The sequence below is a fragment of the Rhizophagus irregularis genome, chromosome 12, assembly GCF_026210795.1.
Source record: "Rhizophagus irregularis chromosome 12, complete sequence".
Classification (NCBI taxonomy): Eukaryota; Fungi; Glomeromycota; class Glomeromycetes; order Glomerales; family Glomeraceae; genus Rhizophagus; species Rhizophagus irregularis.
Genome location: NC_089440.1, coordinates 2,120,200 through 2,139,314, shown reverse-complemented (window position 1 = coordinate 2,139,314; position 19,115 = coordinate 2,120,200). Strand labels below are relative to the sequence as shown.

Here is a 19,115-nt window from a genome sequence, read left to right as displayed (position 1 = left end):
AACCTCATCGCCCATATTGCCAAATTCCATATAGAAGTGAGTAGTAAAATTATCCCATGACCTGGACGCTGCGGAAAGGGCTATAGAAAAAATAAGTGAAAGGGTGGTCGGTTGTATATTCAGAGAACGGGCTTGTTCTATAAATTTCTGAGGGTTGGCTGACTCGCCAAACCTATCTATTAACATCTGGGCTTTATCTACAGGTTTAGTAGGCTTTTTTTCATATAGGTCTTTAAGGAAACCGTCCTGTATAAAGGTACCTAAGTGTTGTGATATTGTTTCAAAAAAAGTATCTTGAAATTCAGAAACGAAGTCTATAGCTGCTCCGTTAGGTGTTCGTCTTTTATCTATAGACATTTTTTATATTTATGTAATAAAATTTAATAAAGGAGATTATTTTTAAAAAAATTATTACGCAGAAATTTTCGTAAAAAAATGTATTCGGGAAAGAGTCGTCAATTTAATAAAAAATGTTGCGAAAATGTTTTTTATTAATAATTTAATTTAAAAAAACGTTTTTCGCAAACGGTTTTAATTATTTTAACAAAAAACGTTGCGAAAACGTTTTTATTAGTAATTTAATTAAAATAAAATGTTTCGCAAGGTTTTTTTAATTATTTTAATAGAAATGTTGTGAAAACGTTTTTTATTAATAATTTAATAAAAAAAATGTTTTCGCACGTTTTTCAATTTCCTTAATAAAAATGCTGTGAAAATATAAAAAAATGATCAGTCAAACGGTCAGTCAAACGGTCGGTCGGTCGGTCAAAGGTTCTTGACCAGTCATGACCGACCGATGACCGACTATAACCGACCGTTGCCATCCCTAGAAAGAATACAAGATATCATTAATGCCAAAGAAGGTTATATGCGATGGTAAAAAACATTTTTATAAATTTTTAGTAATAGTTTTTTAATTTTTTTTTTTAAAAAAAAATTAATTTTTATAATGGTGCTAAACGCACATAAATAACGCACCACAATTTTAATAATTATCATGCAAATAAAGCAAAGCTAGTTTATTAAATATTATTTGAGATTAATATATTTTAATGACCTTAAAGTATATTATATATATAATAAATATCCTATTTATATATGATCATGTGATTGATAAACATATGATTTAACGTTTGGTATTGGTATGGTGCGTTACTTTTGTGAGCCACTGTAAATAAAAAATAAAAAAATAAAACAATTGATTTTATTTTTATTTTATTTCATCAAGAGTAGTAAATCAAGACTAGTACAAATAAAAGCTAAAATAATACGTGAGTATAATAAAACTAATATATGTATCTAAAACTTGAACTTATTAAGCGTCTTTACTATTAGCTAAAAAAGTTTAAGATATAAATTAATGCTTAATTTTAAAAGATCTAATATTAGTAAAATTAGTACCTTCAATACTACTCATTTTTGATGTACTATTATTTTTCCAATTACTTGAATCATTAAAATCATCAACTATAAAGCAAAATTCAATTAGTAAAATGATTAATGAATATCATATCATAATAGACACTTACTATTATCAGGAGAGTCTAATATTTGTGTTGCCGTTTAACTGACAACTTTATTTATTTATTTATTTTATGTGAAGCAGGTAGGGAATACATATAAGAGCATCTAACAACACTACAAATTGTAGTACAACATATAAATAATTCTGCTATGCTACAAATTAGTAGAAATAACTAAATTCTATTAAGACTAAACTAATTTTTGTAATAATTCTAAAATTTTTGCCAAAACCTCCTTGTTTGCTTCAACTTGTTACTTGTATTAGGAGCTTTGGTCAAGGATTTATCATCCTTCTTCTTTGATTTCACATTACTGGAAAGAGCCTTTTTTTTTCCAGAATGATCTTTAGTCGAGTAAGGTAACAAGTGACACAATGGAAATCTACAAGAAATACAAGATGCCAACACAGTACAAGAACTTTATGTCTACAATTGTCTTAACCAATGAAATACTTTCAGAGTGGAGAATGATGATAAGCATACAGTATTTTTAGATGTGGTGACTCAGGCGCCAGTAAGACATTCAATGCATACTTGAGAACTATCATAGATGCGTACCCAGACTTCAATGGGAATCCGCCACCCATGACAACATCCAAACAGAAGCATATCAGACCAATACCTTATAGCAGAACATCTTATATATGAACTACCTGTTCAGAAATTCTACAAGGTATATACTGGTTACTGTAAGACCCATCATATTCACCCTTATCAAAGATTAACACTTCTAGAACTATATCAAATGAGTTAGGTATAAAAAGTAAAAAAATATGTATAGGTAAAATAACATAGCATATCCAGAAGATCTATACAAAAAGTTCTTTGGCAAAAACTGGAACCACAAAACAGACGAAAAGGAATTGACCAAAGCCTTGGACTAAGGATCCACTAGAAATATCCAAAATCGGCATAACACAACCTGCTCTACAGAAACTTGAATGCAAATTCAGCTCCCAAGAAGGTCTTAAAAGGCTCTTCCATTACTTCTGCCCAAACCTAAACACTTAAAAAGAATACCTATAAGAGTTAAGAGAAGAGAAAGACTTAGTTACTGAATCAGACACCAGAAAGAAAACCCACCTGCAGAGAAACTCACATTTGAAGCAGATGATGACTACAATGTCTTAGAAGACATGCTATCTGACTTGGATTCAACAACTGCAGATCTAACTTCCGAGCAACAGCCTGAGTCTCCTGCAGAATCTTCCACAAAATCTGAATCTCCTGAGCAACCTATTCCAGAATCTATTCTAGAACCAAAAAAATTCTTGGAAAGAAACACAAGATACAGCATTTAATGACCTAATCAATGCAGGTAAGAAGTTATGGGCGATCAGACAAGTATGATTGGGTTAATAATAAGAAACACAATAATAAATCCATGCGTGCTACAGATGATAAACAAGTTATAAACCAATCAACATCAAAAGGTAAAAATTACCAGAAGAAGAAATCACCGGCTAACAATTTATCCATACCCACTGTAATTGAAGTACTGACAGAACATGAAGTATCAAGTCCAGAAGAACAGGAGTGCATCTGTGACATAATAGTATATGACATTCCATATACCTGGTCCGCTGAAAAGATAGGAACTTAAACTTTGGGCAACCCTATTAAGCTTTCAATAAAAAGACAGCACAAATATCAAACCCTTAGAGTAAAAATAGCATTGTCCTCATTTTCCTTGCCGCAGTTTAATAATAATTGGGCTACAGATTTAGGAAGTATACCAGTGTGATGGTTTCCCGCAAATTGGAGTCTCCACAAATGAGAACAAAGAGAGAAATTCCAAGCCGTAGTTTACAACATTTCAGAGGAAGTTACTACATGCACCTTGTGAAATGGCTGAAAACCTACTATTTACATACAAACAGGTAAAGGTAAAAGGAAGCTTGTTGGATATTTCAAGATATGGGAGGCCATACGCAAGGTCTTAGATTACCATCAAGTTTTGAGCTCAGAAGGGATCAGGTTGTCTTGGTGTTAATACTTTACACCTAACCTAAAGAAAGTGCCCTTGACTAAACCTCATAATACAAGTAACAAGTTGAAGAAGCCCCTGGGCCAGAAAACATAAGGATCTGAGATATCAGACAATTTGAACAGGAAGGCGAAGGGCAAATTTTAGAATTATTACAAAAATTAGTTTAGTCTTAATAGAATTTAGTTATTTCTACTAATTTGTACTTGATATTAGTATAGCAGAATTATTTATGTGTCATATCTAAGGTTGCCTGCCTAAACCTCTCCAAAATTCTATGATTAGTTTCTCCAAGATTTTACTATAGTTTTATTATAGTTTCGGCAAGATTTCAGCAGTTTTGGCATTTATAATAAGTTTCGTCAGGTTTCGCTTTTCTCCAGAGTTTTGCCAACTTTTTAATAAGACTTTCATATAGTTTTGGCAAAGTTTCGCCATTTCAGCATTTCGCCAACTTGCCTAAACCCTTTAGTTTCTCCAGCAACTTTAGTCGTACCACAATTTCTTGGAAAGGGGACTTGTCCTCTCCACTTTTGTTTTTTTTACCCAGTGTATTTGCTTGTAGATAGGTCTTTTTTTCAGGAAGTTAGGGTCAAGTGCCAGCTTCTCTGGTTTTCGATGATAGGTTTTTTTCAGGCGGATTCTTCACTTTGTAGTGTTGCTAGATGCTCTTATATGTAATTCCTACCTGCTTCACATAAAATAAAATAAATAAATAAAAAAAATATATAGGGGCTGGTTAAGTTCAGGTTGGATGCGTTATATAGTGTTTTATTATAAAAGTTTGTTATATCCAGTGAAATATTTATAAAAAATCTAGTTCTGGAAATTATGATTCAGTATAACGAGGTTTGGTACAAACAGGTTCATTATAACCAGAGTTGACTGTATGAGAAATAAACTCTAAAGCTTGTTTATTTTCTTTTCTATTTGTTTCCTTATGACATTTTATTTAAATGTAAATTCGGGAAAGAGTTTTTTATAACATATATCATAAATTTTTTATCTTATTCCAACAAGAGTAGTAATTCATAGCTATTACAAAATAAAATAAAAGTAAAGCAGTATGTGAGTACAGAGAACTAATATGCATGTATAGAATATGAATTATCATCCAGAACTGGAAACTTAAATTCCATGCTACTGGACTTCATCTTTTGTTAAAGAGAAAGGCTATACCTAGATAAGGCAAGTCTTTCTAAAGCCAAAGGCTTATAGAGCGAAATAAAAAAGAGAAAAAATAATTCTGCCTATAAAAGCAATCTAAATTCCATATTCATCTGAAAATAAGCAATTCTGAAAATAAGCAACTCCTAAAATAATTAATACTTGACGTTAAAACTTAATGTAATGTAATAAAAAGATTTTACAATCATTTCAGCAACTTTTGTTAATCTTTTGCATATATAGTTGGACTATTATAATTGTATGCTGTCCGCCAGATTGCTCAAATACACAAAGATTAATTCCATGAATATTAAACCCCTGGCTATTTTCATTTCGTTTCTTATATACAAATTGAATTGTTGCTTCAGCTATATTCTCAAACTGATAATGTACTAATTCATTTTATCAAGAACCTTGGTAACTGCTTGTGCCATACCAAAAAATAATGGGCATTGTTCATCCATAGTTCAACAGCTTGCAAAATTTGACCAAATGCTGGATATGATTTGATAAGTGAATGATAGGAATGATCCTTAGGTTCAATAGTAATATAGTTAAGATTTTTGAGAACATCAGATTTAGTTGATCCAGGTAGATGTTTGAGTGTATTTGTAACAACATTATAAAGCTGTTGAAAATCCATTTTAAGCCATACAGCATCTGAACTATAATTAAATTGATCATGTATAATTTAAGGAATTTCTTGCCCTTGTTTAAAAAGGAATAAATAATTAATTTGGACATTCGGCGGTTACATTTGTTAAAAAATTTGTTAGAAGCTAAAGATGCACAACTGAACAAAATTGAGAAAAAGTTTTTCCTACACATTTGTCATGTTTAAAGTATCCTTCAACCTTTTCATTACCATCAAAAAGGGTATTATTTCAAAAAAATTGATAATTTTTGCCTTTTATTCCATATTTAGCCAATATGGCATAATTAGAAGAAAATAACTTGTTACAAACTAATTTGTTAAATAAAATGTTATATTAGAATATTATTACTAGGAAATGGTAACCGTTAATGTGTTCGAAGCATCATAAATCACATACTCATAATAAAATATAAGAAATTAACACACAATGATCAAGATCAATTGTTTTATGAAAAAAAAAACTCTTTCTCCTTTTCATTTTTACGATAAACTTTTTCACTTTATTTAAAAATTTTTTACATAAAATAAAAATGTCGGACATAGACCAATTTTTACATGAAGTAACTGCTCAGCTCAGTACGTTTGTGAAAAATAGTTTTCTTAAAGCTTTATTTGATAAGAGTCCACAGGCTATGGACTAAGCTTAGCTTCTGGTAGAGATGTTTGGCAAGTGTGCCAATCTGAATAATTTAGCTTAATAAGAAAAGGTGACAAATATACAACCTATATAGCATTTTACACTTTGTTCAGGTTGTGGGATAATTTTGCCACCTGTGCTTATACTCTATATGGTAATATGGGTGATGACACAGAATTGGAATGTCCTTCCATCGATGACAAATTGTCTACTAGCTTATCAAAGCCATGCAATACGCCTCCAATACTGCCAGATGTGAAAATTACCCCTGTTGATCAATCTGTGACACCCGAAACTTCTTAGAAGAAAAGAGCATGTTACAAAAGATAAACAAGTCAACAATGGCAAATCCTGGTGCACAAACATCAGCCAAAAAACCTTGTAGAAGGAAGAATTTATCCATATCTGAGGCAACACTTAGGAGAATTAACTTATAGGGCAAAACTATTAAGTTGTCAGTTAAACAAAACTAAAAAAAAAAACTCTTTCCCAAATATGTTCTTTTATTATAAAATTTTTATCAAAATGTCTAGAAAGACCGAACCTTTACTTTTTATTAAAGGAGTTTACTTCCAGCCGACACTATCTGAAATTTTTTTTGACGGTGCTGAAAAGGCTTTAGCAACCTTTATTGAAAATGGGTTTCTGGTGACGGTACTTTAGATAAAGCTACCCTCCTAATGATTACTTTTGGCGATGGTGCCAACCTGAAATATTTTGAAGAATGGTCTAAGACCACAAATATACAACCTATGGCTCTTTCGTTAATAATGTCTATAGCCTCTCATTTTGCGACTGCAAGGTGGAATGCCTATAAAATGGCGCTTTACAATAACAAACTAGAAGTATTAGGACTATTCGATTTGGATGATTCAGATGATTCAGCCAAAGATTGTGACACAGATGATATAATAGAGATATGCCTACACCAAATCCAGTTCTGACATCACAGCCTGAATTACCTGATGTGGTAATGACTTCTGTTAATCAGCCTGTTACATCCGAAATTTTACGGAAAGAAGAGATAAACAAATCCACGCGTGCTACAGATGATAAAGGTAAAAATTACTAGAAGAAGAAATCACCGGCTAACAATTTATCCATACCTGCTGTAATTGAGAATATGAAGTATCAAGTCCAGAAGAACAGGAGCACATCTGTGACATAATAGTATATGACATTCCATATACCTGGTCTGCTGAAAAGATAACAGCAGAACTTAAACTTTGAGGCAACCCTATTAAGCTTTCAATAAAAAGACAGCACTAACGTTGTCCTCATTTTCCTTTGATATAGAGAATTCCATTGGCTTTTTTTCATGGGTATTTTCTTGAGTAGGAGAAGAACCTTGTAACTGTGCATTAAAACTACCTATAATTGTCTGAGGCTCGCTGGAAATGAGTTGAGTGCTTAGGATGCTGTGTTGAATGCCCCAACTCTATCCAGGATTTAAGGTAGACATTTCATCAGTAAATTTTTTAGGGTAAAAATCTTCAAAGATCTCTGGCCTAAATTTTTGCGCAGATTTGCTACCCTGTCAACGCATGTCAGAATAAAATCTGTGCAGAATTTTAAAAATAAATCTTCAGAATTTTTTAAAACAACTCAAATTCAGTTATCTGCTATTGTTTTATAGCTGATTGCAAAATTGTAAGACCACCCTATGATTTTTTAATTTGAAAATTTGATATTTTGAATTTTTCAAAGACCAGTAAAAAATCAAGTTTATTCAACTTCTTAAATAAAAATAGAAATATATCACATAATTCAATATAAATAAATTACTTTAAAATCTTTATTAATTTTAAGGAGTTAAAGTTATTACTTTTTTACTAATTCTTGAAATATTCAAAATATCAAATTTTCAAATTGAAAATCATAGGGTAGTTTTACAATTTTGCAATCAGCTGTAGAATATCAGGTTCGCTAATCTTTAATAAGTATATCAATTGGATTAGTATACTACTGAACATCATACTAAAAGTTTAAAAATTTGTTTTATAGCCACTCACCTGCTGATCTATTGTGATTAATGTTCCTTGGTATAATAACGCCTGTTTCATTTGTGCTTTCTGAAGTGACAATGGTATAGGCATTAAACACTCTTTTAATATAGAATCAATGTCTTTAAAGATGGTTTCGTATGTTGATGGAAGACCGATTGACAGATTTGACCCATAATAATTATTAAGACGGCTGTAATGTGCTTCTTTGTCTAATTCTCGTTCAACTTCTTTTACTAGCTCCTTTAAAAGTGAACCTCAGTCAAGATGCTTTTTAAGAACACCATTAATGGATTCAACCCGTTGAGTTGACTCAACCCCTGCTGTAAATATCTTTCCAATGGAATACCTCGCCCATGACTCTCGACTTGGGTAAAGTTTATTTTCAAGGTAAGCTCAACATGGCTCATATTTTGTGAGCATTTCTTTGTATCTTGATTTGAATTGACACTGCGTATAGCTATTGCGCATGTGGTAAAAATCCTCAATAAAATTATTGATTATCTCCCCACGCAATTTAGACTTGGCTTTCTTCTTTACATTTTCTGTAATATGGTAGATACATAGCAAGTGTCGAGTTTGTGGATAAGTCATCTGGACAGCACCTAACATCGCCAGATCTCCATCTGTAAATAGCACAACAGGTGAGATTACTTGTGGCTTCTAATGTGCATTGCAATATCCATTTATAATCAGCCAAAGTTTCGTATTTTGTTAATGCTTGAGCGAGGATTTTTGTTTTAAAGTTGCTATCAATACCAACAAATAAGCTAAGGGCCATTTCGTATCGATTTGTCTTGGCTGTATTGTCATGTATGACAACATCATGATATTTAGGCCAAAGCTTGTTATGTTGCTGACTTGTCATCCAGAACAGTCCAGTTAGTTCATTTGAAGGACCTTCCAATCGTGTTTTAACAATAAAATCAGGATCCTTGTCATGTTGTTCCATAAGATATGAGAACATCGTTTTTGCATCAGATTCATCATGAATTCTAACCCCTCGGAACTTTTGAATTGCATTATATAGATTCTTTTTCTTTATATGATGTCACTTCATGTCTATTGACGGTATAATGTTCAATTTTATCCAGCATTGCTTGCGGAAAATGTTGATTTTTAGGTGCGAACTCTATAGTTACTGGATCACATTGATGATTATGGACATTGTTGAATTTGCTAAGATGTATAGTAGCTGCGCGTTTTCCAAAATAGAATGATGCTTGCCATGGACATTTTGTTTTGGTTGTGGTAGCATCATGATTTAAAGTAATATTCTCTACCTTCTTCGGTTTATTGGTTCCTGATTTCCAACAAGTATAGACACGTCGCCAAACAATCATTTTGTCAACATCATCAAGGTCTTTACGGATTTTAATAGCAACGAAATCAGTTTGTCTTGCATGCTGATTGACAATTACATCAACTTCATTCCAGTCTTTAAAGGTATCGTTAACTTTTAGTATTGCTTTGTTAACATTCATATCATTGATATAATCTCCATTTGTAATACTTTCAAATTCGGGTGGTATACAGTGGCTCTCAAAAGTAACGCACCATGCAAATAATTGATCATTAATCACATGTAGTGGTATTAAATTAAAGCCAATCAAAATAAAATTAAAAATGTAAATCATTTATCATATGATTATCAAAATATGGTAAAAATTTAATGTAAATTGATTGGTTAATTTTTTAGTATGATACATTTTGTCAAAAAAAGGATTATATAAAAAACAAGTATTGTATGGAAACCGATGTATGTATGTATGGTGTTACAAACTGTTACATGTATGCTATGTATGGTAATGATTTCGTACATGTATATTTATCTCGAACCAGAAAATAAAGTATGACCGTATGATTGTATAAACAACATTTTTTTCACATGATTGTGACTTGGCTCTTTTTTTTCTCAAATTTTTTGAAACGAAACTATGTTTATTTTTTTATTTTTTTAACAGATTTCTGGTAAGTGGTAAGAGTTTTATTTAAATTTACTTTTAAAAACGATATTAACCCATTTTTTTTATTTCTTCTTAATAAATGTGTAGTTGTAATGACGCGATGTTAATGACATTTTGAAAAGACTAGCACCTTATTTTTTTAGGGTTCAGAGTTTCCTTTGGAACGGAACTATTAAGGTAAGCATCTTTGGGTTGGTATAAAGTGGTTAACGGCATTATGAAAAAACATTAATGCCTTTTTTCCTGTTTTTCCGATTTTAAGTCATTTGTTGGGAATTTGAAACAAATGTTTTAAAGAATTTTCGGGTAACTTTTAGTGTAAGAAGTTGTTTTTTCTTCCAGCAACATTATGGATTTTTAAGGAATTGCATGTATTCCTCTTTAATGGTAATTGAAGAGAAAAGATTCTTTTTATAAGAGATTTCAAGGCACATGTAGAAGTTATCATTTCTTTTAGTGATGTCATTAATATTATTAATATTTCATTTACCTTTATTGTATTAGATTGTTGGCGTATTAAATAAAATTTTTTTTTCGATATATTCTTGTATATATATAGTAATATATTAAATTTAGTTACATTAATTGATAAGACGTCATTGATGTGTTACGAGATCAGATTTTATTGTATCGATCTAATATAAATAAATGAATTTCCAATATTTTTGACATTTTTCGCACTTAATTTGATCTGGGAAAAAGGTTAGTAAATAATTTACTTACGGAAAATGTCTGTTTCAGGAAAAAATATTTTTGGGGGTGTGAAAGTATTTGTTTGCTGATTTATTAACTATCTAATCAAATAGTAATTTATGTAGATAATTGAAAAATTTCCCGCAAGTTAACAATTTAAATGAAAATTTCCTGCAAATGGGTGGTCCAATCTGTTAGGGATGGGAGTTAATTGAATCTTCAGAATCTCAAATAGTAATTAGGCACTTTGATGGTATATTTTTTTAATTGAGAATTTTTTTATTTAACTATAATTGGGTTTTTTTCACGTTAAAACGATTAATAAAACTAATTTTTATTCCTTTTTTATCTTTTTAAACCATGATTTAGCTTTTTAAGTTAAATTCATAGAACTAGTACATACAACATGTAACATTCATTTTTTTAAAAAATTTTGTAACGCGTTTTTTTCAGAATACACTTTTTAAAACATAATCAATCTTCGATTAATCGCAAGCTTCATAATGTCTTCGATTATTGAACTTTCGGATATAGATGATTATAATGAGAAAGACTTAATTAAAATGGTAAGTAAATGTTATTCAAATTATATTATTTTATTAAAGAGAAAATTATTAAAAGCTAATAAACAAAAATAGAGAGAGAATAATAGTGATAGCGAAAACGAATTAGAAAGCGAAGAAACATTAGCTTTCTTTACTTCTCAACTGCGAGTTCCCAAAGTTATATATACAACTGTTCCTATAGAATATCCAGATACATCTTCAGAAGGAGTTGCAACCGTTTACAATGTAACTGGATGGAAAAATCATACAGACGCGTTTTCATGTAAGTATATATTATTTACCTTTAATTTAACAACAAGCTATAGATCTTTAACTATAAATACTTTTTATTACAATGTAGATTCAATATTCAACAAATGGTTCAGGCGGTACCACAAATATTCAAGAATGCCCTTTTTTTGGAGGAATACCCGTTAAAAAAAATCAAAGAAAATGCCAAGGAATAAAGTTTTGTCAGTTCACTGATCCTGAACTTGTTAATCAAGAACACTGTAGTGTTGATTTTGATTCTGAAATTTTTCAACATTATACACAACAAAATAATAATAATACTAAAGAAGCTAAGACATATACGTAAGTTTACTAATTATTGTTAATTTCAAATGTATAAAACTTATTTTAATTACTAATCCAAATTTTTACTAGTTTATTTTTGGCAGCAAAAGATACTCCTTGTAATTTCAAAAAAGACAATATCCCATGCAATGGAGGACCTCATATTGGAAGAATAACTAATTATCAAACAAATATTGTATCATATTTTATCGGTTGCAACAAATACAAACAAGGTGATAAGTGGCATCGATATATCAAAATAAAACAAGATGAAGTTGATATTTCATTACTTCAAAGTCTATTCACAGGTTCTGCATCTGTAAGTATTATTTATTTCTCATTATTATTTTTTTTGTCAAATTGGAAATTATAAGCAATTGCAGATAGCCATTTATTTTATATCTTTCTATTTTTAAAATTTAAAAATTATTCAATTATTTAGGTACAAGATACAGTAAAGTGTAGTATGATACTTTCTAAAAGTTGTAAACGTAAAAAATGTGGTAATTATTTAAATTTAATTATACTATTAAATTTATTTTAAATCATAACTAAATCTCTTTTATTTTAAGATATGCCACATACACATAATGGAACTATTGTCCGTGGAGAAATAATTGACAAACCTTGTCAAGTGCGCTTTATCAAATTTATTCCTTATGATATTGTCAAATGTCCTTTTGTAGCACTTGTATGTGTAGGAACACATAATCATCCACCCCCAGCACCTGAGAGGATTCCTTCTGGAATTAAGAATAACTTAGAATCTTTAATTACCCAAGCTATTCAACAAGATGATAATGTTACTTCAAGATCAATATTGTCAGGTATAAAATATTAATAAGATTATTATTTATCATCATCAATTAATAATTAATTTAGTTTTGATATATTAAACTAATAGGAAATCTACTCAGTGCTTATTTTAATAAAGAAACATTGGCAGAAGTTCATGTCTCTCTCAATAATATAGACAAATTACGATACTTAGTAGGAAAAGCATACAAGACCTTGCATCCTTTTGGACAAGGAGTTATAGGAATTTATCATGATATATTAAATCCCAAATCAGATTTAATAAATTATGTTCGCAAAATTGGTAAATTTTTTAAAATTTTATTATGCATTTTATTTAAATTACTCATTAATAATAACTATTATTTTTAGATCTTTATTCAAATAATGGCCAAGTAATTATTACTTGTATGCTTGATAATCAAGCTAAAAAATTAATTACACTTGATTATTTTCAAATTGATGTCAGCTTTAAACGAGTAAAAGGAGAGATAAATGAATTTGAAATTAACACGTATGATTCCAAACATCACCTGAGTAAGTGAAATTTTTATTTAAATTAATCCCATCATGTATTATAAATGATATACATTAATGATGTTACTAACCATAGTTTTTTTTTTAAGTATTGTCATTTTGTCGTATATTTACTAATGTTTTTACTGCTGAAGGGTATCATAGGTTATTCTCATCTTTATTCCAAATAATTCGTGAAGTAAGTGGTCAATCTATTCAATTTCAACATATTCATGGAAGTGGTATTGGATGTATTCTGGCTGATCTGGACGCTGCACAGGCTAAGGGGTTAGGATTAGCATTACATGATTTGGATCACGAAAAAAGTTGGGAAACACACTTGACATTTATTTTGAAAACATGCCTTGTACACTTTGAAAGGTATTTATAAATTTATTGAATAGTTATCTCTTTTACTTTTAATTTAATTAATTTATTTTTTTTTTAGAAATTTATTTCATAAAACATTTACTATAAGCACGAAAAATTTAATACGACAAATTCCTAATGCAACTAGTAAAGAACAAGTTCATGATCTTCTGCAACAAATAGAAGATACAAATGATGAAGGAATAAAAGGTATATTATTTATTTATTTTAGAAGTTTAAAAGAATTAATATAAATTTTTAAAAATGTTTTTTCTTATAGAATGGTTGAATTATTATCGACAATCATATGTTTTATCTTCCTTAAATAAATACGTTTCAAATGTTGATCATGAGATTTGGAATAAAAGTGGATCAGATACTAATAATGCTGAAGCGGCCCATTCCATGGCTAACAGAGAAGGAAAGCAATTGAAGTTATTATCAGCCATTTTAAAGTTAGTTTAAGTTTTTTTAATTACCAAATTACATTTAATATTATGAATATTATGTATTAATTATAAATAATTTAAAGAGGAAAAAGGTACGATGCAAGGTGTTATACAACGATTGAAGTTCATGACAAAAATGGAGTACCTTACACTCATAGAGACAAAAGTGATGTTAAGAGATTACAAAATTCAATTGTACGCAAAAGTAAGTAAAAACATTATTTATCAATTAATTTATTTATTTATAAAAATTTTTAAAATTTTTTTATAATATATAGCATCTCGTATTCAAAAGAATAAAGTATCTCTTAATGATAAATTACCCAAGTCATCAAAAAAAAGAAAATTATCACCTTCTAATAGTAGAACACCTATTAGATCAAAGGAAAATCATGAAAGAGCTGAAAATATTTTATCAGACAATGAAGAAGAAACATTTTCTAAAGAGATTCATAAAAAAAATCTCGAGTTAGAACTTAAAGAGAAGGAAATTATATTAAGGGAGCGTGAAATTAAAGCACGAGTAGCTGAGGCTGAAGCACGAATGATGGAAGCTAAAGCCGAAGCATTAGAAATAGAAAATCAACAAAAACGTTAAAAAAAAATATATTTAGATTTTTTTGTTAAATTTATAATAATACGTTTATAAATCATAATAAAGAAAATATAAATTGCGTTTACAGTTCTAATACATGAAAAAAAATTTTTTTTAAAAAAAAATCAAAAACGTGAAGTAGTCAGTAGGGATTTTTTTTTATAAAAATTTCCGAATTCAATGTATAGTCACGTGAAATTTTATTTTCATACATACATACGTTTTCTCTAATTATATAATTTAATAAAAAAGTATGTATGTATGAAAAGTACACCGTATACCATACATTGACCACCATACATACATACATAGGAATCCATACAGTACATGTTTCCGTCACACCCCAAAAAAAGGTGGTGCGTTACTTTTGCAGTTTTTTGTATTTTTAATAAATTAATGATTTTATAAAAATTAACAATATGCTTTATTATAAATTTAATGGTAAATTAAATATTAAATAGCCTAAATTATTAAATAAACTTAAAAAAAACCAATAATTTTAATAATTTAGAATTAATTTTACATAAATAATATATTTATAATTATATATTAAAATATACATAAATTTTTAAAATTAATAATAATAATATTATAAAATATTTTTTTAAAAAAAATTTTTGACAAAATTATTGGAATCTCCTTAGTTAGAGGATTTTTTTAAACTAAATTTCACTATGATCGGGTTGGTAAATCGGCGCCAATTAATTGTCAAAGTTTGTGTAATGATCATCATTTATATAGTTTCTTATATATTCAATAATGTTTTATTTAATAACTTTGCATCCAGTGATCACAGAAAGATGAAACACAGCTCATCGGATTCCTCTCGTCGAGACGAATCTAATGGTAGTAAAATCGCATTCATAGATGCAATACATAAGGAATTGTGACTAAACATGTCAAAAAATTTTTTATAACTCATGTTTTGCATAGACATTTTAATGTCTAACTTTGCATCCAGTAATCACAGAGAGATGAAACATAGCTCATTAGAATCCTCTCATTGTAACGAATCTAATGGTGGTAAAATCATATGCCTAGATGTGATAGGACCCCGAGCAATATATATATAGGTATCAAAAAAGGTCAAAATTTTTATAATAGCTCTACGCAAGGTTTTTATTAAGATAAATAAGCAAACTCAACATGTGACTTCACAAATTGCCCAAAAATAAGCAATCTAACCATATGACTTTATAATATTATATTTTACAAAAATTATTTGATCAAATTTTCTCGCATTTATGATTTACAATTTCACTTTTTTCAATAGTAATATCATTTTAGCTAAAATATCCGTCTTAGTAATTTTTTTCATCTCCTATTAACTTTTGCATATTAGCATAATACCATCGCTTATATAGTTAAATGTTATACAATGCATTATTAAATAATACTAAATTTACTCAATAAATAAGCAATTATAATATATGACTTTTCAAAAATTCTGTGAAAATAAGCAAATGAAAAATATGACATTGGCAAAAAATATCATTAATTTTACGCAAATTTAACCTCTAACTGTGGCTAAAATAGCATGTGACTAAGCAAACGATATTGTTACCTATACATATATTGCTCGGGATCCTGATGCAATACATAAGAAAGTGACGTCAAAAATGTCTATGCAAAACATGAGTTATAAAAAATTTTTTGACATGTTTAGTCACAATTCCTTATGTATTGCACCTATGAATGCGATTTTACTACCATTAGATTCGTCTCGATGAGAAGAATCCGATGAGCTGTGTTTCATCTTTCTGTGATCACTGAATGCGAAGTTATAAATAAAACATTATTGAATATATAAGAAACTATATAAAATGATGATCATTACACAAACTTTGACAATTAATTGGCGCCGATTTACCAACCCGATCATAGTGAAATTTAGTTTAAAAAAATCCTCTAACTAAGGAGATTCCAATAATTTTGTCAAAATTTTTTTTTAAAAAAATATTTTATAATATTATTATTATTAATTTTAAAAATTTATGTATAATTTAATATATAATTATAAATATATTATTTATATAAAATTAATTCTAAATTATTAAAATTATTGGTTTTTTTTAAGTTTATTTAATAATTTAGGCTATTTAATATTTAATTTATCATTAAATTTATAATAAAGCATATTGTTAATTTTTATAAAATTATTAATTTATTAAAAATACAAAAAACTGCAAAAGTAACACACCACCTTTTTTTGACAAAATGTATCATACTAAAAAATTAACCAATCAATTTACATTAAATTTTTACCATATTTTGATAATCATATGATAAATGATTTACATTTTTAATTTTATTTTGATTGGCTTTAATTTAATACCACTACATGTGATTAATAATCAACCATTTGCATGGTGCGTTACTTTTGAGAGCCACTGTATTTTCATTCATATCGTCTATAACTACCATGTTTATAGTTCAGGATGATGACTGGACTTGATATTCAGACTCTATAAGCGGCATAAGGTAGAAATTTCTAAGTTTATCAAATATCAAACGCATTTGATACTCCTTTACCTAAGTCTTTTCTTATTAATGTAGGTTAGGAACGTAAAGAAAATTCAGACGTCTATCAAACATGACACTCTTCCCTTCAAAAGTCCTATCAAACTTACAAGAAACTAGCAATAATAGACCTGCCAAGAGGCTGAGTGGGAAAAATTTATTTATTTATTTATTTTATGTGAAGCCAGCAGAGAAATATACAAAGGCATGACTATAAAGTACAACCTAAACGAAATTTACCATCGACAACCAGAGAAGCTGGAAGCCAACCCGAACTTCTTGAAAAAAAAGAAAAGGACCTGCACTACTACCACGTCCAATAACAGTCCAGGCGAACACACTGGGTAAAAAAGGAGAGGGAAAAAAAAAAAGTGGAGAGGACAAGTTCTCTTTCCAAGAAATTGTGGTGCGACACATAAACATATTCTATCCTAAAAATAATGCTGAGTGGGAAAAATCAATTGCGAACAATACTACGGTTTGGGACACAACAATTCATCAAATAAAATTGTCCAAATTAGAAATTTAATAAAAATATTTTGGATGCATATATTTAAAATAACTCAACATAGTTTAATTGTTACTAATTTAAACTACAAAATGACGTTGAGATTATCCTAATTGGTGATCTAGATCAAAAGTTATTAGCCTGTAAAGTTTGGTATTTTCTTAATAAACGGTAGGATTTGAAACATCTAATTCTGGCCAGAATTTGACAAAATTCTATAATTTAGGCCAGAACTATGACTGGCTGAAAGGTAATGCAGATCATAGAATTTTTTTCCATAGTACGATTAAAGAGACAAGCACAACACTGTCAAAAAATAGCTAAAAAAAGAAAAAAAGCTGTGAAAGATTTGTTCCAGATTTTATTTTTGAAAATATTGATGATTAATAAAGTAAAATATTTCCCGATATAGTTTGATTTTTAACCAATCACAAATTAATGTTATATATATCACGTGATTTTTTAAAATCTCAATTTGAAACAACTTGATGATTTATTTATTTATTTATTTATTTTATGTGAAGCCGGTAGGGGCTATACAGCAAGAGCATGATTCCTAAGTAATAAAACCTAAGTAATACAACCCGACTTGAGCCTACCATCGATTTCTGGAGAAGCCAGAAGCCAACCCGAGCTACTTGAAAAAAAAGACCTGTACCACTACCACGTCCGGTAAAAGGTCCAGGCAAACACACTGGGTAAAAATAAGGAGGGGGAAAAAAGTGGAGAGGACAAGTCCCCTTTCCAAGAAGTTGTGGTGCTAAACATAAATCTATTCTATCCTAAAAAATAATACAATTCTGAAATTCGTAAAACCGCTAATAAAAGCGTAGGCTAAACTAGTTTCTGTAATAAAGTTAAAATCTCTGCTAAAACCGCCTTGTTATCTTTATTACCACCCTTTTTCTTCGAGGTATTCTTTGCCTTCTTCTGATTCTTCGGGTGTTTCTCCTCCTGGTTATTATTTTTTGGGACTTTCTTCGAGGATGTAGGTTTATCCTTCTTCTTAGGCTGATTACTTTCCAAATTCTTATCAGACTTACCTGATATTTTCAGATTCGGTGTATTTTTAGCCTTCGGTTTGTTTTGTGCTTTCTTCAAGGTGGGGATGGAGTGTCGACACCATTTCAACTCCTTACCGTCAGGTACGAAAAACTGTGGTGTATCTAAGGCCCTTAGTGTGGTCCAATTCTCGAAATAGGCCACAAGTTTCCTCCTTCCTTTGCTTGTTTGAATAATTTTAAATGAGCTGGCACCGCACTTCATTAAAAATTCACATGGTTTACGGTCCATCCACAAGGTAGCCATCGTCATATCCTCCGAAGAATGTCATGAATAACGGCTTGGAACTTTTCACGTTGTTTTCTTTCTCGTAAAGTCCAACTCGCAGGGAACCATCTAACGGGTATACCTCCCAGGTCTGTCGTCCAATATTTATTAAACTGGGAAAGGGCAAATGAGGAAAGTGCTATTTTGACTCGAAGAGTCTGATACTTATGTTGCCGTTTAACAGAATATTTAATAGCGTTCCCCCAAAATTTTAACTCTGCTATTATTTTCTGCAGGTTCCAGGTATACGGGATATCGTAAACTATAATGTCTCAGATTCG

The 19,115-nt window shown here is 29.6% G+C and overlaps 3 protein-coding genes across 3 annotated transcripts; 2 read left to right on the top strand and 1 right to left on the bottom strand.

Annotated features, from left to right (window-relative positions):
* Window positions 1–2,464: 2,464 nt before the first annotated feature.
* On the top strand, window positions 2,465–2,824 carry OCT59_004026 (uncharacterized protein; the record flags this gene model as incomplete). Its single annotated transcript, XM_066148010.1, has 2 exons — window positions 2,465–2,487; window positions 2,587–2,824. 2 exons carry the CDS (start codon window positions 2,465–2,467, stop codon window positions 2,822–2,824), a joined length of 261 nt encoding a protein of 86 aa, XP_065996649.1.
* A 2,250-nt stretch (window positions 2,825–5,074) lies between these two features.
* OCT59_004025 (uncharacterized protein) lies at window positions 5,075–5,320 on the bottom strand (the record flags this gene model as incomplete). The annotated part of the gene is made up of 1 exon (XM_066148009.1): window positions 5,075–5,320. The coding sequence occupies one exon, from the start codon at window positions 5,318–5,320 to the stop codon at window positions 5,075–5,077; it is 246 nt and encodes an 81-aa protein (XP_065996648.1).
* Window positions 5,321–11,135: 5,815 nt separating this feature from the next.
* Window positions 11,136–14,480, top strand: OCT59_004024 (uncharacterized protein; the record flags this gene model as incomplete). The annotated part of the gene is made up of 13 exons (XM_066148008.1): window positions 11,136–11,198; window positions 11,271–11,423; window positions 11,539–11,771; window positions 11,844–12,072; window positions 12,196–12,256; window positions 12,326–12,580; window positions 12,658–12,852; window positions 12,921–13,085; window positions 13,175–13,445; window positions 13,513–13,643; window positions 13,714–13,888; window positions 13,966–14,087; window positions 14,161–14,480. 13 exons carry the CDS (start codon window positions 11,136–11,138, stop codon window positions 14,478–14,480), a joined length of 2,373 nt encoding a protein of 790 aa, XP_065996647.1.
* Window positions 14,481–19,115: the final 4,635 nt, after the last annotated feature.